Source organism: Chiloscyllium plagiosum, chromosome 40 (genome assembly GCF_004010195.1).
Source record: "Chiloscyllium plagiosum isolate BGI_BamShark_2017 chromosome 40, ASM401019v2, whole genome shotgun sequence".
In the NCBI taxonomy this organism is placed as follows: domain Eukaryota; kingdom Metazoa; phylum Chordata; class Chondrichthyes; order Orectolobiformes; family Hemiscylliidae; genus Chiloscyllium; species Chiloscyllium plagiosum.
The window spans coordinates 13,765,917-13,792,789 of record NC_057749.1 but is presented as its reverse complement, the minus strand read 5'-3'; the positions used below and the strand labels follow the sequence as shown (position 1 = coordinate 13,792,789).

The window sequence follows — 26,873 nt, the reverse complement described above, 5'->3', positions numbered from 1 at the left end:
ATTTTGAAACTAACAATTTCCCTGTGTAAAAACTGTGCCCAACTGGCTTTAGCACACACTTGAAAACTAGCTGAAAGCACATCAAACACTGTAAATTTTGTAGAAGTAGAACAACAGTTATTATATGGGCAAACAATCATCCAATTTATACACAGAAAGACCCACAAACTGTAATGTATGAATATATGATTAAACCCATTTTTTTTTGTTGTGTGTGTTGTCCCAGGCTGGTCCAATGTTGTTACATTCAATTCTGCCAAGGATCAAACATTTAAAGGTTTTCAATACATCTCACAAAATAATTGAAGCGTCACTGAACAGAGATAGTTGCAGCAGGAGGTTGCAAACTTTGAACCATTGTTAAATTAAATGGAGTAAAGCAGACAGAAGAGGTTCATCCCAAAAATGTACCATTGGTGCAGGCTCTGGCCAGTGGGGGCTCATAGATGTCTGGGAACCAGTAGGTGCAACAAAGAGTTGGAGTTAGGGCTCAAAAATATCCCGAGAAGCTTCCCTAATCAGTCGGGGCTTGGAAGAAAATGCTGATTTCATGAATAGTTCAGTGTAGCTGTGAGTGAGGTGAAGGAAGTCCACACGAAGCATGTCCTTTCTGCACCTGAGAAATATTGTAACTTGGAGAAACTTGGGGATTGTACCAACTTAGTTAAACTAATAGTGTCAGTAGCTGGGTTCAGGAGTTTAAACCCAAGAAATTGAACTACTAGATGTGAATATACCTTGAGGTAGTCGATGATTCTGAGTGGCTTTTGAGAAAACCTAACGCTAGGTCTTTGAAGGTGAAAAACAAGAATTTTTTTTATTCATGCCAGGATATGTGCACTTTTTGGCTGGGCTAGCATATATTGCCCGTCTCTGTTTACATTGAAGAAAATGAAGGTGTGCTGCCTTCTTGAACTGTTGCAGTCCTTGAAACTTAGGTACCTCCACAGTACTGTTAGGCAAGGATTTCCAGGATATCGACCCAATAACTGTGAAGGATCATGATGGCTTATGGTGTGGAGGAGAACTTGCAAGTTATGGGATTACCATGCATCTATTAACCTTGACCTTCAAAGTGATAGATACATTTGGAAGGTCCTGTCTATGGAGCAATTGTGAGATGCGACAGGCTACTTTGTAGATTTTCACCCCTGCCACTGTGTGATTTTGATGAGAGGAATGAATATTGAAGATGGTAGATGAAATTATGCATAAATGGGTCCTTGGCTGACTGGCAAGATATAATGAATGGAGTTTTACAGGGGTCTCAACTTATTTTTACAATTTACATCAATTACATTGATGAGGAAATAGATTGGCTTGTATATTGGGAAAAAAAAAGGAGTCTAAGAGAGATATGAATAGGTTGGGTGAGTGTAAAAGATTGATACCTGGAAAGAACAGGTTTTCCTATGAAGATAGGTTGGACAAGCTGTGCTTCTTTCCATTGGAGTTTAAAACTGTGAAGGGTCTCTTGATTGAAGTGTGTAAGATCCTGTAAAGTCTTGACAATGTAACACGGAAAGAATGTTTCCTCTTGTGGATGAGTCCAGAACTAGAGGTAAACACAGAAAATACTGGAGAAACTCGTCAGGTCTGGTGCATCTGTGGAGAGAGAAAAACAGTTAACACTTGGAGGCTATTGTGTCTCTTCTTCAGAACTGAAGAGCAGTTCTGAAACAGCAGTGCAGGCTTGAGGGCCCAAACAGCCATGTTCATATGAATTGGAGAGTATACTTTACCAACTTGGATTTTTTGGGTGTGTTGATGTCATAGTGACATAGAATTAGCAAACCAAGGATTGCACTTAAACCTCATCATTCCAGAATTCAATAAATCTGATTATTTGTGAACTAGTGTTCAGAAAATAAACTTAAACTTGCAAGCAAGGGCATTGTTATCTGAAACCCAACTGCTCCACTGCAATCTTTCCATCAAGTAATTCTGTCTTCCTCACCTGATTGGTCCTAAATGTAATTCTAATCCCATGTTTCATGATTTACTTTGAACTCTCTGTCTGAAGTGCCTAGCACACCACTCAACTGTCCAAGAAAGAATTTTTGCTAGAATGACCCACAATAATTTCTTAGGGCAGCTCAGGATGGTTAATGGTTTTGCGCCCTAGTCATAAGAGCAATTCAAATGGGTATATATCTCTTTATTTATGTCCATTTTAATATTTCCTGTCAATAACCAACAGTGGAAGTAATTTAGTTGACATTTTATCTTTGAATGTAGACTTCAGAGATTAGTGAAAGATCTCCTGAAACAGCTGCAAGGACAGGATAGCGGACCTTGGGCAAATAACAAGGTATCTTCGCTTGACAGGACTCTGGGAGAAATCAGTCGCATTCTGGAGAAACAGGTACTGCAGTTCATTAAATTTCTTTAGTGATTTATCAAATACAAAGTTTGGAGTCAACTCCGTACGATTACAATTATTGAGGCTGAAAGATTATTCACCAATTTTGATCTTTTTGTCCACGGAGATATTGAAAATTTGAATGAAGCTGAAGGGGAGTCTGTGATTTCTGAGCAGTACCAAGTCCTGTTTCAGAAAAATACTGAGTAAAGCATTTTGGCACATTTTTATTTAAAGATTTTGAAATAAATGCCAGGTGTTCCTATCTTTCTTGTTGTCATCATTGTTCTCCCCCTGCCCTTCATCATCTCGATCCTCATCTCTTTTTTCTGCTTTGGCTGGAAGGCAGAAGCTAAGGAACTGAACTTCACCAGAATATAATTAGACTTTAAAGGCAGAAATTGAATGTCTGCCTTTCTCTTAATAAAGGAGCAAAATTGCCATCTTCAATTTCTTTTTGTTAGGCAGAATTGCTTGTGGTAATAATACAATGGCTTATTTTATAGAAGCAAGTGTGTGACTGCAATGCATACAATATGCTGCAAACACGGATCTGTAATTAACATGACTGTTCCATTTACAATTGCAGGATCTCATTGTTGCAAATAGATACTTGCACTTTTCAAAATTGACAGGTACTTACAAATTTCCAGCTCCAGGTCAAAATAAAGTGAAATGATTGTCTTTCCTTTTCATATATTGACCTTTTAAGCGATTTCTAAAACAATTTGGACATGTAATGGTTGTAGGACTTTTTATAACTTGAACGAGTTCTGAAAAGATTTACAAGGATGTTGCCAAGGTTGGAGGATTTGAGCTATAGGGAGAGGTTTGAATAGGGTAGAGCTGTTTTCCCTGGAGTGTCGGAGGCTGAGGGGTGACCTTATGGAGGTTTATAAAATCTTGAGAGGCACGGATACAGTAAATAGACAAAGTCTTTTCCCTAGGCTGGGGGAGTCCAAAACTAGAGAGCATAGGCTTAGGGTGAGAGGGGAAAGATGTAAAAGAGACCTGAAGGGCAACCTTTTCACGCGAGTGTGGTGCATGTATGGAATGGGCTGCCAGAGGAAGTGATGGAGGCTGGTACAATTACAGCATTTAAAAGGCATCTGGATGGGTATATGAATAGGAAGGGTTTAGAGGGATATGGGCCAGGTGCTGGCAGGTGGGACTAGATTGGGTCGGGGTATCTGGTTGACATGGATGAGTTGGACTGAAGGGTCACATCTCTATAACTGTAATATCGTTTTTTGTTTGAATGGCTATTGGAGTGATCGAAAAGTATTTGATAATTACTGATTGTACAAAATAAACCAGCTCTTTTTAATTTCATTTTACGCACAAGGGTTAAAGTGAGTCTGGTAGTTGCCTAAAGTAACATGTTTGAAATCAGGAGCTTGCTCGCTGGGAAGTCACATGTTCAGGTTCACAGTATAGCATGTAACAACATTTCAAATTGTGGACCTCAAGCACAGTTCTAATTGAAATTATGACTTGACAAAATATTAGTTATTGTTAATGATTCCACTCTTCTCATCTCAGGCACTCTTCGTCATGTTATGAAAATCACAACTGTTATGGGATGAGTACGGAATCCGTATACTCTTTGTTATTTTATTATGTGTGGGCTGGGGATGTTGAAACATCCAATGGGCTTTAACTAAGATTTTCTTCAGAAATGATTGATAATGTGAAGATAGATTTGTGCTGCTGGTGATATTTATATGTATGACATAATACTCAACATGTGCGAACAAATCAGGTGCCTGAAGGTGAATTCCAAAATGCATCTGATAAGCTTGCAAATATTTCTAGGAAATCTCCTCATTGTGTTTGTTATTGGCTGAATGTACGTTTTTTGTTAATAGTATGATGAGTCAAATTTTAGTGAAAACTCAATGTAGCTTTTTAATTGTGTCTCCTGACTCTCCCTCTGTGTAAATAGAATTAGCAGCTTCTATGTGTTTTGAGAGATAGAAGAGTGAGATTTTTATAATATCTTTTGATTTTGAGTTTCTTTCTTAATCTCCGGCAAGAAATACTCCAAAGCACAGCATACGTGCAGAAGCAACTTTCAGCAGTAGGGCAACTTGGCAATCCATCCTTTTTTAAATATGTATACCCATCAATAATGTCCTAACAAACCAATAATGTTGCAGGTGGCCATTTGTTCAGGTTACGCTGAGGATATTGTTATACTGTAGGTACTAATTTGAGGCTAGTATCTGCCAAAAGCCAAATAGATATTACACTGCCAGATCTTGACAAGGAAGAGTGATATTCTTTAACCTGGCTGCACGTGTTTAAAAGCTGCTGATGTTCTAATGTCTGCCCCATTAATATTTAAAGCGAAATTTAAGTTTGAGTCTTGCCAACAATCAGTTGAAGAAAATCGGGTACGCTGTGCCCCTGATTAATATCCAGGAATCTGCTGAAAGTGCAAGAATTTCAAATGAAGGCAGAATTAGGCTCAGTTTTGCGGACTCACATATTGCTAAATGCAACAAAATCCTGGCACGTGCTGCCACAAGAATAAAGGAGAAGATTAAATGGCAAGTGGTTAAAACTGTTTCAAAAATTTCTCGTTATGTGATAATATATGGCAGCTTGTGTGAAGACAAAGCAACAGCAACATGGTAAAAACATTCCATTCGAGATAACAGATGCTGAAACAGTGAGAAAGCTAGAGGGATAACTAAAAGCCTGCTTGAATAGTACATTTTTTTTCATTTTTGGAAGAGGAATGAGAAGTGTAGAGGTAGAAGCTTTAAAGAAGGGAGTGGGATTAAGAAGCTGAACGCTCTGCTTCATTGAGAAGCAAAGAACAAGGGTGTGTACAAAAGGTCAGAATGGGATCAAAGGATCCTGGAGAATATTGAAGGCTGGAACAAATTATACTTCGCTTGGAGGAATGTAAGGGTGAGAGGTTTGAATGTAATACTTCAGGTGAAATGGAGTCATTGCAGGTTAATAAAGGTGAAGTGTTTGATTGTTAGGCATTGCATAATGTATGAGAGGACATGGGTGCCTCGAAAATGGACAGCTGAAGTTTGTTTATAGTCAGGAATTGGAGGTTAGTAAGGAGGGCAGTGCAATAACTGTATTAACCTAATTCTAACCGAGTGCAGAGATGACAACAGCAGTGAAAGAGGTTTCAATAAATGAAGTGGCAGAGGCAAGAAATGTTACAAGGGCAGAAATAAATAGTTGATTGACAAGGTTTGAATCTGAGCTTAAGATTAAAGAACATCCCAAGTGTATAGATGGGGAGTTTGTGGTAAAGGAGTTTGTTTTATTCATTCACAGGGATGAGGGCATTGCTGGCTTGAGCATTTATTGCACAGAGGGGGGGGTTAAGAGTCAACCACATTGCTGTGGGTCTTCAGTCACATAGGCCAGATGGTGGATTCCTTTCCTGAAGGACATTAGTGAATCAGATGCATTTTTAATGGCAATTGACAATAGATTCATGATCATCATTAGTCTTAATTCCAATTTTTAAAAATTGAATTCAAATCTCACTCTATCATGGCAGGAATTGAACCTGGCTCCTCAGAACTGCAATAATACCACTAAACTGTCGCCTTCCCTAGTCATGTTTGTCGCTGGACTCAAAGAAACAAGTTTTGCTCTTCTCAGTGTTCAGTTAAAGGAGCTGCTAGATAATCCATTTTGAGGATCGCTTTATACCTCAGATAGCTCAGTTGGCCGGAAGACTTGTTTGTGTTGCAAGTGAGGTCTAAAAGCACAGGTTCACTTCCAATACTAATGTCACCATGAAAACTCTGCTTTCTCAACTTTGCCCTTTCTGTGAGGTGTGGTAACTCTCAGATTAAACTCATCACCAGTTGACTAACTTTAATGAGAACTGACTATGATCCTCTGGGACAATGACATCTTTTACTTTCATTTCACAATTCAGATACCTTCATGTTCAAACTAAATTGCACAGCTAGCTTTGATGTAAGCTGAAACAGTTTTAATAAATGCGATATTAGTATTGTATAATTGGATATAGTTTGACCCTTTAATCTATTTTGACCCTAAACTAACCTGCCATTGGCAATGCTTTCAGTAGCCTCTAAGTTTTAATCCATCTAGGCAGAAAGGGTCGGTTCAGTTTCTGTTTTATGAATAAGAAAAATTAGCATCTTCAAACCAGCAAGCTGCAATTCCCTTGCTAACTTGCAGACCCAGACACATCTCACATGACAATGAGTTGTGGATAGAATCCTGATCGTGTCAATCATTGACTGATGGGTGGGAACAGACACTCTTAATTGAATTTCCCTGGGGAGGGTGAAAAATATCTGGACATGGAGGAGGAGGAGTCTTTGAGAAGCTGATATCCATCAAGTATGTCAAATTGCATGAGGGCATGATGCACAGATGTACATTTACTAATGACTCACAGGTTTCAGGATATTGGCCTGAGGGAGCACAGACTACAAGTTCGTGCAAAGCAAGGATGTAAATGGTCTCAAAAATGAATAGTCAATCAACAGAATTACTAATGAAAAGATCAAATTTTATTCAGGAATGGTCAGATCTTAGGATTTTCCATCAGTGAATTGCTTCCCCATCTCCATAAGACATCTTCAGTACGACAGCCTGTACTAAAGCCTGCAGCTGCCTTCTCATCCCTGTCACCCTAATGCTTAGCACCTATTTCACTTGTTATCTGACCTCCAGATCACCTCAAATCCTACAGTTAATTTGCCTCACGATCTCTTTCTGTGACGCCTTATATATGCATCTCCCTGCTCTTCAAAAACTGGTTTATTTATTATTTGTCCTTCATTCAACTAGCAATGGCTGTCCTTTAGTTGTCTGCAAGTGCCTTCTGGAACTTTTGCTCATTGCCTCCACCTCCCTCCCTGCCTTTTAAAAACCTTGTGAGAGACTTTCTTTTCAACCATGTTTTTGTCACATCTAAGTCCTTTACATTTTTGTTCTTCTGCCCATTTAGCACTTACTCTTTATTTGCCATTGAAAAAAGATATCCATACGTGTGGTGAACATTGTTAAATGCTATTCTATTGTGTCAAACTAGTGATGTCAATTGCTGTTTCTTTAGTGAAGATTGCCAAAATGTCTTGCAAATGTAAGGTTGATTGCATTGATTAAAGTAACTTAATTATAGTCTTGATCATGATTAAACAATTTGAATACCTCAGTGCAACAGAAATTGGGGTGTCACAATTGGCCTCACTGTTTCGGACTGGGGGGTGGAAACTATTGCCTTTCTATCGTTCCACCTGATACTCGATGTATGGGTTCAGTGAGTGAGAATGGGCATTTGAGCTGAGCATAAAAAAAGACTACTTTAGAAAAGTGAACTACAGAACCAAATTTTGGAGAATTAATCATGCACAGAGAAGATAGGTTAATGCACAGTATAGGAGCTGAAAATGTGTTGCTGGAAAAGCGCAGCAGGTCAGGCAGCATCCAGGGAACAGGAGAATCGACGTTTCGCACAGTACTGCACAGTATAGGCAATGTGCAAAGTGCAAGTATTGAGGAAGAAGGAGAAAGGAAGGTTTGCTGGGACTGAAAGCACAGTGAAAGACAAGACTCTGAAGGAAAGCAGGGGCAATGCTGAGAATTCCCAGAGGCTGAATGATCAAGGAAGCAGCTTGTTGTGAAATGAAGAACAAGTAGCAGGCTAGTGTTGGAGGAACAAAAGTTGCTGTGCAGGGACATGTGATTGAAAGGATTATTAAGGTAGGGAAAAGTAAGGCAGTGGAATGTTCTGACGATAAGTGTAAGGAAATTAGAATCAAAGAAATGAATGCCTTAATAAGAAAATGAGCAAAGAAATTTGTTAAAAGTAAGGAATTGAAAAATATTTCACTTGTTTGCATATTCTTCATAATTAAACTTTTCATGAGTGTTAAATTACTGAAAAAAAATGTAACAATAACTAATTGCAGTCCATTAAAAAAAAGTTACTTAATTGGAATAGATTTTGTCTTTGACTCTTATTCTGGATATTCAACTTCATAAAAATGCTAGGTTGGGCTCAATTTTCCTTTGCCCTCGGATGGGGAGGTGCCCAGTATCTCACTTGATGTCTCCTTTTCACCTCCCCTTCTTCCACCGTGGCATTATTGAACATTTAATTAGGAGCAGAAATAGGTTACCAGGCCTCTTGAGCTTGCTGTGTCATTCAGTAGTCTCATGGCTCATCTGATTACTCCACAGTCCTGCCTACCTGATAACCTTTCAATTCTCTTGCTCACAGGAATCTATCTACCTCTACCTTAAAAAAAATTCAAAAATCACCTTTTGAGAAGAGAGTTCCAAAGATTCATGACCCTCTATGAGAAAAGAAATTGTCCTCAACTGTCTTAGGTAGACAGCCCATTATTTTTAATGTGACCCCTAGACTCTTCTACAAGACAAATCTATGTAAAGCTTTCCTACAACTTCTTCTACAACTAGAAGGTACAGAAGCTTGAACACATGCACTAACCGGTTCAAGAACATTCACTCTACTATTATTAGATTGACAAATGGACTCTGTAACTTCAAATAATGTTGATCTTGTTAACGTTGAACTTGCTTCATGTACCTGCTGTGCAATGTAACCTGTATGCCTCACTCTGTCTAATCACCCTATGATCTGTATGTAGCTGAAAATGTGTTGCTGGAAAAGCGCAGCAGGTCAGGCAGCATCCAAGGAACAGGAGAATCGACGTTTCGGGCATAAGCCCTTCTTCAGGAATGGCTTGAAACGTCGATTTTCCTGTTCCTTGGATGCTGCCTGACCTGCTGTGCTTTTCCAGCAACACATTTTCAGCTCTGATCTCCAGCATCTGCAGCCCTCATTTTCTCTCTATGATCTGTATGTAACTTGCTTACTGTGATCTGTCCTGCTCACAAAGCTTTTCACTTAGGTACACATGACGACCATAAATGAAATCAAATCAAATTACATCCTTTCCACATGTACCCTGTAAAGACCCCTTCAGGATTGTATGTTTCTATCAAGTCACCTCTTGCAATTCTGAGCTTCAGGGGATATAAGTAGGAGGAAAATCGATGTTTCAGGCAAAAGCACTTCATCAGAAATCATTCGGGCTTTGACCCAAAACGTCAATTTTCCTACACCTCGATGCTGCCTGACCTGCTGTGCTTTTCCAGCACCACTCTGATCTTGACTCTAATCTCCAGCATCTGCAGTACCCACTTCTATCCAGGGGATACCTAGCCTGTCCAACCTTTCCTCAAGACAACCCACCCATTCCAGGCATAAGTCTAGTAAACCTTCTCTGAACTGCATCCAACGTATTTGCATATTTTTTAAATAAAGAGTTTGATACTATACACTGTAATCCAGATGTGATGTCATCAATGCATTGTGTAGCTGAAGCAAACATTTGGCTTTTGTATTCGGTTCCTATTATGATTAAACGAAAACAGTCGCTTTCCTAATTATTTGATGCCAGTGCACACCAACCTTTTGCAATGCACGCACAAGGATACCCATATTGCTTTGCATTCCAGAGCTCTGCAATCTGACTCTCTCTTTTGATAAGATGCTTTTTATTCTTCCAGTCAAAATGCACAATATCACATTTTCCCATACTATATCGCATTTGCCACATCTTTGCCTGTTCACTGAATCCATCTTTATCTCTTACACAAAAGAGAATGGTGGAGAATCTCACCAGATCTAGCAACATCTACAGAGAGAGAAACAAATGTAATGTTTTGAGTTTGGTATGACTTCTTCAAAACTTTATCTGTATCGAGACCTTTATATCTTCCTGTCTCCACAAGAAGCCAAAATTCACAACTTAGTTTCCTATCTAACTTAGTGTCACCAGCAACTCTGATAACCATACTTTAGGAACCTCATCCAAGTCATTTAAATTAATTTGAAAACAAAAACAGAAATTGCTGGTAGTATCTATGGCGTGAAATCAGATTTAACATTTTTGGGTCCAGTGATTCTTCCTCAACTGATGGTAGCTAGGAAAATATTGATTTTTTTTTAATGCAGAAGGTAGGGTCAGAGGAACAGGTAGGGAGTAAATGATAGATGGAGAAAGAACCCAAAGAGAGAGAAGAGCAACTGGACAGACAAGGGAGTGGATAATGATCAGCCTAGGAGAATGAATAGTTAATAATACGGACAAATAGTGGCTAACAATGGGATGTGTGTAAATGCAGACCATGTGATAACAAGGACTGGTGGGTGGGGTTGAGGTAAAGACATGGGCGAAGGTGCCTCAAGCCCTAAAATTGTTGAACTCAATATTGAGTCAGAAGACTTGTGTTCCAGGGCGGAAAATAAGGTGCTGTTCTTCCAGTTTGCGCTGAACTTCTCTGGAACACGGCATCAAGCCTGAGACACAGATATTAGCCAGGGAACAAGGTGGTGTGTTGAAGTGACATGCAACTGGAAGCTCAGGATCATTTTTGTGGATAGAACATAGACATTCTGTGAAATGGTCACCCAACCTACTCATTGTTACCCCAATGTAGAGGAGACCATATTGTAAGCAGCGAATGCAGTAAACTAGATCGAGTGAAGTGCAGGTAAAGCACCGCTTCACACCTTCTGTCATTGCTGGGGAGTCTGCCGTGGGGTAGTGGGGAGAAGCAAGTGAATGAAGGAGGAGTGGACCAGAGAGTCCCTGAGGGAATGTCCATGTGGATGGCTGACACGGAAGGGAGGGGAATATGTGTCTGGTGGTGGCATCCTGCTGGAGCTGGTGGAAATGTGGCTAATGATCCTCTAGATGTGGATGCTTGTGGGATGGTACGTGAATGCAAAGTGGACCCTATTGCAATTGTAGGAGGGACAAGAGGGGGTGAGGGCTGAGGTGCAGGAGATGGGTCAGACCCGGCTGAGGGCCCTGGCAAGTACAGTCCTGGGGAATCCTCAGTTGAGAAAGAAGATCGACATTTTGGAGGCCCCCTTGCTGAAGTTAGCGTCATCAGAATAGATGCCGTGGAGACAGAGGAACAGGGAGAATGGAATACTGTCTTTACAGGAAACAGGGTGTGAAGATGTGTAGTCAATGTAATCGATTGTAGTGGATATTGATGGCCAGCCTATCCCCAGAAATGAAAACAGAGATGTCGGGGAAGGAGGAGTCAGAGCTGGACTAGGTGAAGGTAGAATGGGGTGGAAATTGGAAGCAAAATCAATAAACTTTTCCAGGCTGGAGACAGGGAAGCAGAATCGATAATAACATCAGTATACCGGAGAAAGACTTGGGGGTAGGGGCCCAAATAGGACTGGCACAAGGAACGTTCCATGTACCCCACAAAGAGATAGACATAACTGGGGGAACATGTGGGTACCCATGGTCACCTCTCTGACCTGAGATTGATATAATTGTTAAATGTTGAGGTCAAGCACAGATCACTGTGGCACACCATTCATTAAATCTTGCTAACCAGAAAGTGACCCATTTATGCCTACTCTCTCTTTCCGTTAGCTAAATAATCTTCTATCCGCGACAAGATGTTACCCCTACACCATGAGCTATTATTTTCCATAATAACCTTTAATGTGATACCTTATGAAACGTCTTCTGAAAATCTAAGTACTGTACACCCACTGGTTCCCCTTTATCACAGCATGTTACTACTTCAAGAAATGCTGAGAAGTAATGACACTACCATGCAACTGCATTGACCTTTGTAAGATGTTCCCATAGTGACCACTTAGAATATCTCTGGCACTGTAGCCAAGTTGATTTCCAATCGCTCCTCACCTCGCTTTCTATGTCAGCAAGATTTGATTGATATCAGCAGTTTCCTTTCTTTGTTACAAGACTCTTCTAGAAGATTCCAGTGACTTTTGACTTTCATTTTTCTGTTATACCTCCTAAAATGTTGGTGAGCAATGTTGTGCATATTTTAAAAGTTGCCAACAATATCTTGCTAATACGACTGTCAGTTGAAGATGCAGTTTCAGTAAGTGTTTTATAAAATTATCTTGTCTTAGAAAAAAGATGGTCCATTGACATTGCTGTCACAAAGTACCTAGAGATATCTAATATTGGTAGCTTTGAAAAAAACCATTTTAAAGTAATTGCACCTCAATGCAAACTCCTCAGTATGCATTTAAGAAAGAGTCCAATAAAATAGTTTGCAAGTGGTTTCACAGCAGGGGATGGTGTAAGAATAGAATATGCTTTAAAAATATCAAAGAAAACTCAATATACACAATAGCCTCACAAAGGAAAATTAGCACTATAACCTATTTCATAAAAAACATTTTGAATAATTTACAGCTTTTAAGGCAGATATAAAATGTTCATTTTTAATCCATGTATCTAAAGTTAAATATTTAGGGGGAACAATGAACAAAAGAATGTAATAAAAGAATGAGCTTTCAGGGTGAGAATTCACTTAGGTACTGAGTAATTGTCAGATATTATGGGTGCACGAGTTTGAAGGGGGAACTGAACAATGCAACTTGATTGGAGCTAAAATGAAAAAGTGAAGAATCTCAGAGGATACACAAAGGCAAAAACAGGCCAACCTTTAAAGTGTAAAATCTTGGTCAGATTTTCTTTACTGTTTCCAGAAGGTTTTAGACTAACTGTGTAGTTGTAGATTCTTTTACTTTGAATTACTCTTGCCCTCACTTCTACTTCCATCCTGTATTCTTGGGAATTTTGGTATTCTGTACATCTTTACTGCTCCACAGTTAAATTGCCAGAGCAAAGTTTCAAAGGTGTGTGGCTCGTGTTAAAATGGAAGTAAAGTTTACAAGGCATTCTGTTGCAATGGCATCCTAAAGCACCACAGAATACCACGATCGTTTTATGAACAGTAGTTGAGTTCCAGATTGAATTGCTGCTTCAACAATGTTCACTGGTTTTATGTGTGATGAGTAAAGAAATGTATACCTGGGCCTTTAATGTGTTATATTAATAACAAATGCTTTGGCGCGTGAATGTGGAAAATCTTAACACTATTTAATAGCCATGATGCGGAAGAGCTGGTGTTGGACTGCAGTGGACAAAGTTAAAAATCACAAATTCTGGATTAGTGGTGCTGGAAGAGCAGGCAGTTCAGGCAGCATCGGAGGAGCAGTAAAATCGACGTTTCGGGCAAAAGCCCTTCATCAGGAATACAGGCTGAGTGCCTGAAGGGTGGAGAGATAAATGAGAGGAGAGTGGGGGTGGAGAGAAAGTAGCATAGAGTACAATAGGTGAGTGGTGAGGTGGGGGAAGGGGAAATGAGGAAACTGTTGAAGTCCACATTGATGCCCTAGGGTTGAAGTGTTCTGAGGCGGAAAAGCTAGTCCTTCCAAATAAACCTGGTGTTGGTGATTTTTAACTATTTAATAGGGTGAGGGAAACTATATAATTAGAATTAATTAATTTTACAAATAAGCAGGCTGACAGTTTCTTTAGAAAAACAGATTCATGCTTATATGTTGTTGCTTTTGTTGCATAGTTATAATGCTGAGTAATATAGGAACAGAAGAGAAAATAACACATGAAGGTTGACAAGGAGAAATCCACAAACATTGGAAGAACTTATTCACTATTAGTTTTAAATTATTTAGAGTTCATAAATACTTCCCTAAATTTACATATCAAGTAAAACCAGTCGTGCTCTAATCTCTATTTCTATGAATATGAATTCATGTTTTTGCTACCTGTAAGTATTTCACTGACTTACACTGTGAACAGTTGTCATGACATTGTCCCACCGCTAGATGTCACAATAGATAGACTGGAATACTGCATTCCAATCTATAAAATTAAGGAAGCCTTATAGATTCTTTTAATCACTGTGCGGATATGGGTGTGGCTGGCTGAGCCAGTATTTATTGCTCAACCTAGTTGCCCTTGGGAAGGTGGTGTTGAGCTCCTTTTTTGAACCGCTGTAAAATGCCAGCATAGACCCATTGGGTTAAATGGCCTGTTGATCAATTACCAAACATACAGTATAATTGTAAAATGGCTGTATTGTAATTTATAATATCTTTTTACCATTACTAGCAGACTCGGAAGAATTCTAGGTATTACTATGTCAGAGTTTGGGAATTAAGCCAAGACACAGCAAGATATTTTATACCTCCAGCCACTTTACATTCAGGCAATTATTTTGTTTTTGTAAAATGCAACGGAAACTGCAACAAATTACTTCCTAACATGATGGAGGGAATATAGGAAAGATTTTTAGCACTGAAGAATAGTTCATCTTCACCAGCAGCTAAATGCAATTTTGATCAATGTATTTTGCTCCCCATTATAACAGGCTTCATAGTGGGATTTGCACACACAATCTACTAATGATTTGGAGATGCCGGTGTTGGACTAGGGTGTACAAAGTTAAAAATCACACAACAGCAGGTTATAGTCCAACAGGTTTAATTGGAAGCACTAGCTTTCGGAGCGCTGCTCCTTCATCAGGTGGCTGTGGGAGTACACAATTGTAAGATACAGAATTTATAGCAAGAGTTGACAGTGTGCTGGAACTGAAATTATACATTGAAAAATACATTGATTGTTTATTAAGTCTCTCATGTGTTACAATCAAGGTATTTTTCAATGTATAATTTCAATTACATCACACTGTCAACTTTTGCTATAAATTCTATATCTTACAATTGTGTACTCCACAGAAACCTGATGAAGGAGCAGCGCTCCGAAAGCTAGTGCTTCCAATTAAACCTGTTGGACTATAACCTGCTGTTGTGTGATTTTTAACAATCTACTAATGAACCCAGTAATACCTGGGAACCTCAGTATCAGCAAAGGTCTCATAACCAAACCAGTTTTTGCACTCAAATATTGATTTTTTTTTTAAATAGTTAACTGGCGAATATATAACTAATTCAATTAAAGCTTATAGTGGGTTTTAGAGAGGAAGAAGGTGAACTTGGGAACTGTAAGCAGTTTTATATATATCTTGTTCCAAATCTTCGTTCATTAGTTCTTATTTATAATATCAAATACCTGATTAATATTTTAATATTTTGGGCATGATTATTTCTTAGATCATGCAAAAGACATTTGTTTCTGCCCAGTTTTCTTTCCTTATTTGCTCCTGCCACATGTATGCACATGTGAACACACACACACTCTCTCTCTCTCGCTCTCTCGTAGGGACCTCACACCTAAAGCGTATTGTCTAATCTGAGATGTCACTTCTTGTACATTGATAAAACCTTTAATTATTGAGGGACAAAAAGACTTGAAAGGAATCTGGATTTTGCATTTTAATTAGTCTGTTGAATTGAATTGAATTTATTGTCACAAGTACCGAGCCACAGTGAAAAGCTTTGTCTTGCAAGCAATACAGGTAGATCACAGAGTTAAATAGCATAGATAAGTAAATAATAGGTAAACAGCAGCAAAAACAAAAACACAGGTACAGGCGAACGTTAAGAGTTTTTGAGTCCATTCAGTATTCTAACAACAGTAGGGTAGAAACTGTTTCAAAACCAGCTGGTGCAGGTGTTCAGGCTTCTGTACTTTCTTCCTGATGGTGGAGGTTGTAGAAAAGCTTTGCCAAGGTGGGATGGATCTTTGAGAATGCTGGCGGTCTTTCGTTGAAAACGGGCCTGGTAAATGGATTCTGTAGATGGGAGGTTGGTGTTTGTGATTGTCCGGGCCAAGTTCACCTCTCTCTGTAACCATCTCCGATCTTGAATGGTAGAGTTGCCATACCAGGTAGTGATACATCCAGACAGAATGCTCTCGATGACGCACTGATATAAGTTGGCAAGGATATTTGCCGTCATGCCAAATTTCTCAGCTGCCTGTAGAAGAAGAGACGTTGGATCTTTGTAACCACAGGAAGAGTCCAAGAAAGCTTGTTGTGGCTGACCACTCCCACGAACTTGACACTCTCCATTCATTCCACCTCTCTGCTACTAATGTGTAGGGGGGCATGAGTAACATCCCGCTGAAAGTCAATAATGAGTTCCTTGGTTTTGTCGGCATTGAGTGCTAGGTCGTTCTCAGTGCACCATTTTTCCAGGTCTTCCACCTCCCGTCTATAGTCTGTTTCGACCGACCGTGGTGGTGTCATCAGCGAACTTGTAAATGGCATTACTCTGGTATTTGGCGACGCAAACACGGGTAATCAGTCTACCTCCTAACAAGGACAGCTAGTGTGTAAGTTTGCTCGCTGAGCTGTAGGTTTGCTATCCAGACGTTTCATTACCTGGCTAGGTAACATCATCAGTGGCGACCTCCATGTGAAGCGAAGCTTTGTCTCCTGCTTTCTATTTATATGTTTGTCCTGAATGGCGCTCCTAGGGATGTAATTTCCTGTTCGTTTACTGAGGGGTTGATAGATGGTATCTAGATCTATGTGTTTATTTATGGCGTTACGGTTGGAGTGCTTTGCTTCGGAACTTCGGAAAACAGAGGAGAACCACCTATACAACGTATTCAAGAAGAACGGACACTCAAAAAATACAGTCTGCAGATTCCTCAAGAACAAACCACAACATCCAGACCAAACACAGCCAGAAACCCTAACCACCTTACCATACAGCAAAGAAGTTTCAGAATTGACAGCCAGACTACAAAGACCCCTCGGAATCCTAGTAGCACACAAACCCACCAACACTCTCAAACAAAAATGAACAAACTTAAAAGACCCAGTACAACCCACGGACAAAACCAATGTCATCTACAAATTTCCATGTAATTCCACAAACACTACGTAGGACAAACAGGAAGAAAGTTAGCCACCAGGATACACGAACACCAGCCCAGGAACCCCATCCAGGACAAACATATAAATAGAAAGCAGGAGACAACAACTTTGCTTCACTTGGAGGTCGCCACTGATGATGTTACCTAGCCAGGTAATGAAATGTCTGGATATCAAACCTACAGCTCAGCGAGCAAACCTACACCCTAAACCTCAACCTGAGCTACAAACCTTGCAAGGACAGCTAGTTTTAAAGTGTTAACGTTTTGCTTATAAATACTATGTCTAACACTTCTGTATCATACCATGATTGAGGAAGAAGCTGAGCTCTGAAAGCTTGCAATTTTAAATAAACCTGTTGGACTATAACCTGGTGTTGTTCGAATTTTGCCCTTAAGTTGACTTCATAAAAGTATCTAGGACAAAGTGAGGACTGTGATGCTGGAGATCAGAGTTGAGTGTGTGGTGCTGGAAAAACACAGCAGGTCAAGCAGCATCTGAGGAGTAGCAGAGTCTTCATTTTGGGCTTATGCCCAAAATGTCTATTCTCCTGCTCCTCAGATGCTGCCTGACCTGTGCTTTTCCAGCACCACACTCTCGATTTCATAAAGTATCTACCTTGATTATAGGATCTACTGCCAAGCCTGATATTTTACTTGAAAAAAAATGAGCTTTCACATGAAATTAATTGTAATGTGATTTATCAACAGTGTATTAGATAGTGCTTGGTTTTTATTTAGTAAGCTGGGAGTGCATGTTTATCTGATGAAGGAGAAGTCTGTTGCTGCTGCATCTCTTCTTGTATGTTCCAACAGTGCTGACATGTTATAAATACTTCACTAGTTGTAAAACATTTTGGGACATCATGACGTTGTGAAAACACAATCTGAGTACAAGTCTTTCTATCTTTTGTAGTTAGAGCAGTGTCTAAGGTCACGATAAGTTAACACTGATGAATGTTTTGAACAGTTCTAATTTTTTTTAAAAAACAATATCTTAAAAAAATTTTGTCTTCAAAAATCTTGATTATTATTCAGTGTATTCAGCTGGGTGAAAGCAGTATAATTAATGGAATTGGGATTGACTGTACTTGAATCCCCTTTCATTTAAAAAAGTGATTTGAAGAAATAGCAACACTAGTAACGTTTTGTAATGGTCCATGTTGATTTTTGTTCCGCTAGCAAGCTGAGTAAGTACTTTTAATGTTGTGTGTGGTCATATTTCAGAATTCCAATTTTAAGCGCCAAATGTATTTGTTCTCTGCGTCCCATAGTTTCCTGTTACCACCTCACTTTGGAGACATTCCTTCTTAAATGATTCCTGAACACGCTGTAATATACACTAATCTCTCTTCTAAAAATCTTACCTTTACTTTCTTTTAATAATCCCTTCTCACTACCCTGGGAAAACCCAACCACTAGTGAACTTTAGCACAAGCCAATACCCTTAGGAGAATGAATGTTGAAGGATTTTCTTGAAAAATGGGAACTTGGAATATAAAGGAGTGGGTGTTAATTATATAATTTAAAGTTGAGAATGAACATGTGGAGTGTATTCATTACTTGAGCTCATATGAAGAGAATGTGGGGCTCTTGTGGCATAGTGGTAGTATCCCTAACTCTGAGCCAGGAAATCCAGGTTCAGGTCCCATCAACTCCAGAGGTGTATATTAGTATCTCTAAACAGACTGATGAGAAAATATCTATATAAAGAGGGCATATAAAGCACATATATGAAGGGTCTTGTAGTGCAGTGTTAGTGACCTTGCCTTTGTCCAGATGTTCTGGGTTCAAGTTCGACTTACCCAGTAAATGTGTCATAGCATGTCTCAACGCATTTATTAAAAAATATCAAAAAAGCATATATTGACACTAGGATGGCGAGTAGAGTTAGAAGCTATCCACTTGTAATGTTTTACTTTGTAAATAAATTAAAATATAGCAAAAATTGATGACTCCTTCACCAAATGGCTCTTAGAAATTGAACAGTGGAGGAAAAACATTGAAGTGTACATGGTCAGTGACTACATTTAAAATTTATTATATGCTGCAGTAATGGACTCAGTTGTGAGACAGTTAACAAGCTATGTCCTACATACCGTCCCTGTGGGTTTCTGAGATGCCTTTGTGGGAGTAGTATTTTTCTTAATTGTATCGCCGTTCAATAAGTTGGGAGTGGCCTCACTCAAGAAACATTGAACAAAGTAGTCATTGTGGATGCACTTGTAAAACTATCTGCAGAGATCTAATTGATAGAAGGAGGGTTTTTTTAGTGCCTTTAATTGGCCTTTTAATGGTTAGGCTGCACTGTCATTTTATTTGAGGATAAGGAAACATTCCAGTTCACTACTAATAACACAGTTGAAATATTTTATAATTTTTGGTATTTTTTGTCTGTCTGTTAAGAATTGCTGCTGAAATCCAGATTGTTGTTTTGCTGTAAGTGTAACAATTTGATTTGATTTTGCGTGCAGAATAGTGCCTAACATTTACAATTAGTAATAGCTATTCACATGCCAGTATGAAACCTTATTGTTTAATAATTGAGTTATGTGCCTGGATTCTGCCATGCTATACTCACGTTCAACTTGTATATGCATATTAAAAGAGGCATGTTGTTTTCACAAAACACCTCAACAGCTCAGTCTCATGGAGGTGAAAAAATATATTTACATCTCCTAGAATGTTATGCAATGACTATTGCAACAAAGTATCACATACGTTCATTAAGTGAGAACTGATTTAAGCGCAACAATTCTGTTATTGAATTGCTTGCAAAGATGCATTGACATGGGTTGCACAAAACACCTAGCTTTGCACTTGAAGTACCAGCAAGCTGCCAACAACGATACAGTTGTGTACTAGCCAGAGACAGTTTTTAGAGGAGCATGCAGAAGGACACAGAAGAATTGGTAAAGGTTCAGGAAATGTTTTGCTTCACAGTAAGTTATTGATTTATTCCAAGACTTTTTATCTAGTCATACAGCACAGAAACTATCAATCCATGCTGACCAAAATCCCAAACTAAGGTAATCTCACCTGCATGCACTTGGCCCATATTCCTTCAAACATTTATTCATATACTTATCTAAATGTCTTTTAAACATTGTAACTGTACCCACGTCCTCACTTGCTCTGGAACTTCATTCCAAACACAAACTACTCTTGTGTAAAAAAACAATTGCTCTGCATGTCTTTTTCAAACCTTTCTCCTCTCACCTTAAAATATGACCACTAGTCTTGAAATGCCCCGCCGTAGGGAAAAGACACCTGCCATTCACCTTGTCTATATTCTTCATTATTTTATAAACCTCTATAAGGTCACCTGTCAATCTCATTTGCTCCAAAGAAAAAATCCCAGTCTCCTCTTATAATTCAAACCCTCCATTCCTGGCAACATCCTGGTGTAAATCTCTTCTGAACCCTCCCTAGCTTAATAATATCCTTCCTATAACAGGGAAACCAAACTGGACACAGTACTCCAGAAGAGGCTTCACCACAAAATCCTGTGCAGCCTCAACATAATGTTGAGAGAATCAATTATTTTCTATTTTGTTGCCATTAGACGTTGAAGTGTATGTTTCATTTAGAATGGAATATCTGCCTTTAGATCAATAGAGTATGAAGAGCAGCAACAATATTATTGTTGGCATGGATGTCAACTGGATTGCTTTACCTTGTTTAAAAGTACCTAGCAATGTTAAACTAAATCTGAGAGATTCATTTTCAAAGTTGTCACACGTTCTTTTCATCTGCCCTAAATGACTCAACATTTAGAACAAAATTACCTTGCTGCTGTTAAATTGGATCATACAAATGAATGTTTCATTTGTTATCACTGAGGTTCAGGTGTGTGAGACAAGGAGAAATTTATCCAAAAGCAAAACATTGCAGTTGCTGGAAATCTGAAATAAAGACAAAAAATATTGAAAACACACAGCAAGTCAGGCATCTATATAGAGAAACTGAGTTAATGTTTCAAATTGACGACCCTTCATTATGTTCTTTTAAACCTTCTTAAATCTTTATTTGTTTGTAAAGTAGTGTTTAACAAAACAAATGATATCAAGTGGACTACGTTGCCCCAATATTTCACCCTATGATTAGTAGAAAATGTAAAATGTTTGTATTTAAACTCATTTGTGCTGTGCAGGAATGTAAAGTGAATAAATTACCAATACAGAATATTCCCTTGAGTTCTTTTTCAACTCCCTAAGTGCTCAAACAACAATCTTCTTTCTCCTGCAAAACCTTCTCTTTTGACCTGGATGATCTGTGATTGGTACAGCTAAATTGACTCTTATGACTCTGCAAAGGCAGTAGTTTGAAAGGATCTGAGGATGCTTCAAAAGCTAAAATTGCTCATCAATCAAGTTAAACTTTGACTTATCTCCCCCATAATGGATTGCAACTGAAGGTGTGGTATGCTTGAGGGGCGGAAATATCCTTTTGCTATCTCAACCATTCCATAATGTGAAAGTATGCAGTGACCATCAGCAGGTGAATTGCTAACTGTCAACTGTAATTCAAAATTCACATTTAAGCACTACCAGCACAAATTGTGTGTCTTATTTAGCAGGACATGCCTCTTTTAATCATTTAAGGCCTTAATCCAATTCTTGTAACCTTTGTGCCAGCCACCTGTGTTGTAATGTTGGTTAAGCTGAGCTAACAGCAAATGTCTAGGATTGAATTGTGGATCTTTTATGCCTCGGTGCCGCAGCCTGCACTTACAAGTACTGACGAAGCAGGTAGTAGTTTGGCTTTTAGGGTTTGGATAATTTTGTTCATCCTTTGAGAATTGTCATTCCTGCTTTCCACTTTCTTTGAAGTTTTTGCTTACTCCTGATTGATTACCTAATTCATTAAAGATCTATATAGTTCCTACCTTCCTTCAACAGGAAGTTCAGTGGACATATATCTGGTGTTATCCAGGCTAGCGAGAACTGCTGGGGCTCATTGACAGTAATCACAGTTTTGATAACATGAGCCTGTTCTTCTGATCCAATTTGAACACATGACTTTTTGTGATGGTATCCTCTTCGAATTGAAAGCTGCCACATTTTCTTTGCGTTTAGCACAGTCCGTGATTTTCATGCTTTGGTAACTGACCTGCCTTCTTCTTTTTGGCACCTGGAATGCATTATTCGTAGAACATCATCCAACATTTCTTTTTAAAACTGTTCAAGTTTCATGCACATCAAAATTTGGTATCGCTGAACCGTACCTGCTGCTGTGCATATTCTCTCGAGAGAAAGCTTAATTTATTGACTTGTGTGAAGGCAGACCTATACACATTGAGTTGAGATGCTTGATGTCTTACTAATGAATTAAGGTTGTGCTGCACTCTAATTTTCAATGAGCTAACACATAATTTATTAATGGTCTCTTAAGAGAGATTGACGAGTGTTAAATTCAAGGCATTAAAATGTTGACTTTCAACTGAGTTTGCAAGGGACATATCTAGTTGTTTTGTAAGTTTTGCATGTAGAGTAATTTTGTCAGATTTTAAATTTCTTAATACAACACTGATAGTAAACTTTGTGAGAACAGGAAGTCTCACAACCAAAAGTCAACAGTTGTAACAAACCTCCATTTGCCTTGCACAAAAGTTGGATGACCGCACTCAAATGGAAAGATTTGCTGCAGGGCTACACACTGCATTGTTGGCTGCCTGCCCTTCCAATCCAAGGATAAATGTTACATCATTGATGCTACAAAATTGCAGTTCTTAAGCTTATGACACTTGATAAAAGAGGGAGTGTGTAGGAGTTTTCCCTTTGGGAAGGAGCACTTCTCTGAGTTACCTAAGATGGTGCATAGTAGTGAGTGGCTTACGGGTTGACAGAGAGTTAGTGCAGTTATAAATGGTATATCTAATACTACACTTCCCAATCTTTCTCTCACTGTAACCTCATTTCAAGACTTGAGAGTTGCATGATACCATGATGAGAACTATCAGACTGGGGATGGGAATGAGAGGAGCTGTGAAAGCAGGGTGCAAGAGAGAAACGAGCTGAGAATGGAGGGAGTTTTTTGGGAGCTTTATGGCCCCAAAATTTCAGGTGCTACCCTGTTCAAGATCCCAATTCCTATATATTCCTTTCCACCTTGTGGTTATCTGCCCTCCTGTTTAAAAGCACCTATGCTGTTCACCTCAACTACTCCATGTTGTGACAAGTTCTTCCTTAATGGTTGCTTTGAGTCTTGTTTGATTGCAGTTGCTCCAAAATGTTTCTTTTCTGTATTTTAATCTGATCAATAGAAGTAGTTATTAAAGAACAAGCAAACTGACTAGAAATGAAAATCAAAGGGAAACAAGTTTATGCAATTAACGTATAATCATCTCTAATATAAGACAAACATAGAAACTATGGAAGTACCTGAATAACATTGTTCAAAGCAATAGCCATTTCAATGAAATGTCGAATCATTGTACCATCATCCTGTTGAAATGAACATTAAAGATCCTTTTGACCAGTGAAAAAGAAAAAAGTTGCATTTATACAGTTCAGGATATTCAAAACATCTCAAAAAAAAAACTTCTTGAAGTGTAATTGCTATTACGTAGGGAAAGAAAGCAACCAATTGTGTGTAGAACAACAATAAGTAGCTTATTTGTTTTTGGTGATGTTAGTTAAGAGGTAATGATGGCCAAGATGTTAGGAGACTTTTTTGCCCTCTTCATCTAATGGAATGGAATTTTTTACTTTCTTTGGGACAGACAAAATGACATTGCTTCAACAAAATATTAAGTTGGTGTCAATTCCCAACAATGTTGCACTCTCTCAATACTGAATTTGACTATTAGCCTAAACTACTTATTCAAATATCGAAATGGCATTTGAAATTACATTCTCCTGACTGAGTGCTGCCAATAGAATAAATTCAATGTCTGATTTTGGGGGTTTCCTCATGAACTGTTCGATATTTATCCCTGAGCCAGCATCACCAAAATTTGGATTAGCTTCCCATCATCGTGTCCAATTTGTAGAGCCTTGGTGTATGCAAATTAGTGGTTTTAAGATTCATTAACTATGAAATCATAGTGTAAATACAAATTTTCTTTGATAAAGGTGTTTTCTTTTGTAAAAGGAATAATATAATAATTATGGAACGTGTTAGCAATGAAGACACTACTATGTAATGATGTGGCTTTGTCCAATAATGAAATTTATAGGCTTTGTAGTTGTTATCTGGTTTTACAAGTCTCCTTTTCTTCCTTTTATTGTGTCCTCCCTTAAAAACTGACCAATCATAGGTAAGAGGGTCAGTCTGTAATCTGTGGATAAGTAAGTTTATTTGAATTTCCTAACCAGCCTGAGCTGATTTCTACAGTTGGCGGTCTTGTACATGCTTGAAATATTTCAGTTATCAGACTAACTCCTGTAGCAGTAAACTTTGGGCAAAGTTGCCATTCCCCTCCTTCCTACAGCCATCATAATTAACTAATGGGAATTTTAGAGACAACTCTGAACTATCTGAACTTCCCAGAAACAAGTCTTTATTGGCATCTTCCCTTACTCCAGCACTTCCGAAAAGCAACTGAGCTTGCTAACTTCTTAATACCCTTTGACATTCATTGTGATTGTAATCCAGTTGTGCAGGTGGTTTTCAGTTCTGTCATCAAATTGCCAATATCACACCAAAACTGTACCCAGTTGAATCTGTAATTCTGGTTATTTTTGTGACTAGAAATACGTGGTTTCCATCATAAAAGCAGTGAAAGAACAGGTCTGGCATGCGTTTATCTGTTTTAGTTTTATTTTAAATGTGTACATATTGGTATATGGGGCTGCTTGCTTTTAACAACTAATAAAAGCAACATTGCTGCATGACAGTAAGTGCAGAAAGTTATCAAGGATCCTCCAACCTGTGTCCTCTGTCACCCAGAAGGACTAGGGAGCAACTGCATGGTTGCATCACCAACTAAAAATTTTCTTCCATGTGACACACCGTCCTGATTTAGAACTATGTCACCATTCCTTCAATGTTGCGAGATCAGGGTCCTGGAATTCCTTTACTATCAACACTGGACATATCTATATCACATGGACTGCAGTGGCTCAATAAAGCAGTTCTCCACCACCATCTCCGGGGCAATTAGTGATTGATAATGAATGCTGGCAGAGCCAACGACACTCACTCAATCCATGAATAAAGTTAAATGTACCTATATGGCTGTGGATCCATTGAACTTAATGGGTTTTAGAAGTTTGTAGTTGATAGACTTTAGAGAAAAATCTGGGCAAGAACTCTTTCAAAAAGCACAAACAGAATATGATGAATGAATAGTTAATCTAATTTTGGTAGTATTGCCAGAGGACAGCATGTTGGTGAGGATAAATAGATTATTTGAGTTTCTATAGCAGACTATTTATTGCACATTACACCTTCTTACTGTTTCTTTTTATTAAAGAGACGGTGCGTATTGCAGTTAAGATTTGCCCCGAACCAATCCATCTTATTTAAAGTTCTTTAGTATAGAGTACACTAAATCCCGCTTTATCTGCAACAGGTTTGCCTTTATTAGATTGCATTGTGTTTTAGTGCAAGTATCAGTGAATTTGCTGTGGTTACCAAGGCTAATTGCTGGAAGTTGGGATCACAATTTTATGGGTGGTTTTCCCATATGAGTGTCTATATTGACCCAGGGTTTGTAAGTGCACAACCACACCGGCAAAATTATAAACTTAATTTAAGTTAACTTATATTGAAAGCTGAATCCCCGACAACCAAATTCATGTTTGTTGTTTTCATCTAATGGTGAATGCGTAACTTTTGCATTGTTCATTTTGCCTATTATAGATAGAAGTGTGCATAAATTAAAATTATCTTGAATTGCTTAAGTGATCAGATATTCTTTTGCTTATTGCTTGGATGCAGTTTTCAGATGCAGCGGATATCATGGTACTGGTTGACACAATACAAAGCTAAATGATAATGTCTAAGCCTTGTAGGTGCTGCGGGAGATAAGATGGGGGAGGGCAAAGCAGAAAGAAATTCTAGTCAATGAATGTTTGTTTTATTGAGTGCATTAGTTGTCATTTTGTTTCATGCATTTGCTAACAAGTTCTGAAAACGGTTGTTGCTGATTAGAAACACAGTTCATTGAGTTCAAACCTCTGGTCCAGATGCTACCCATATTTTATGAACCACATAAGGTGTAGATAATTCTCTACTACACTAAAGGTTTTGTCTAGAAAATGGTGTAGCTTGCTGTATTTTTTTTTTCCTGGTTAACTCCAGGAATGGGAGTGTTTTAGATTAACCCTGCTTAATTTCTAGTATGCATTAGCAACCCTTCCTCCCTTCTATCTCCTCTTCACCGTGGATGAAAGTTCATTTTCAGATGTTTCGTCACCATATTAGGTAGCACAGTCAGTGAGCTTCTGGTTGAAGATGTTACTTAGTAGGGTGACGAAACGTCTGAAAATGAACCTTCCAGCTCAGCGAGCAAACTTACATCCAGAATCTCAACCTGAGCTACAGATCTTCTCAAAACTCACTCCTCTTCACCATTCTTGTCTTTATTATATCCTTTCTCATTCTTTGTTATGTTTCTCTCACTGTTAATCTTTTTCTTAACCGAGACTTGCATGCTCTATCTTTTTCTCATACAGACAATGAGCAAAACTAACGTCATTTACAAAATACCGTGCAAGTACTGTGACAAACACTACATTGGACAAACAGGCAGAAAACTAATCACCAGGATACACGAGCACCAACTAGCCACAAAAAGACATGACCCTCTCTCAGTAGTATCCTCACATATGGATGAGGAAGGGCACCACTTCAACTGGGACAATACAGCCATCCTAGTACAAGCCAAACAAAGACATGCACGAGAATTCCTA

The 26,873-nt window shown here is 38.6% G+C and overlaps 1 protein-coding gene across 6 annotated transcripts in view; it reads left to right on the top strand.

Annotated features, from left to right (window-relative positions):
- The window catches only part of scaper (S-phase cyclin A-associated protein in the ER), a 311,736-nt gene that overhangs the window by 161,383 nt on the left and 123,480 nt on the right, over positions 1-26,873 (top strand). For all 6 annotated transcript variants that reach the window (XM_043680385.1, XM_043680382.1, XM_043680384.1 and 3 more), the window contains one exon: positions 2,239-2,365. In XM_043680385.1, coding sequence (XP_043536320.1) covers positions 2,239-2,365 — 127 coding nt within the window. The remainder of the gene's footprint in view (positions 1-2,238; positions 2,366-26,873) is intronic.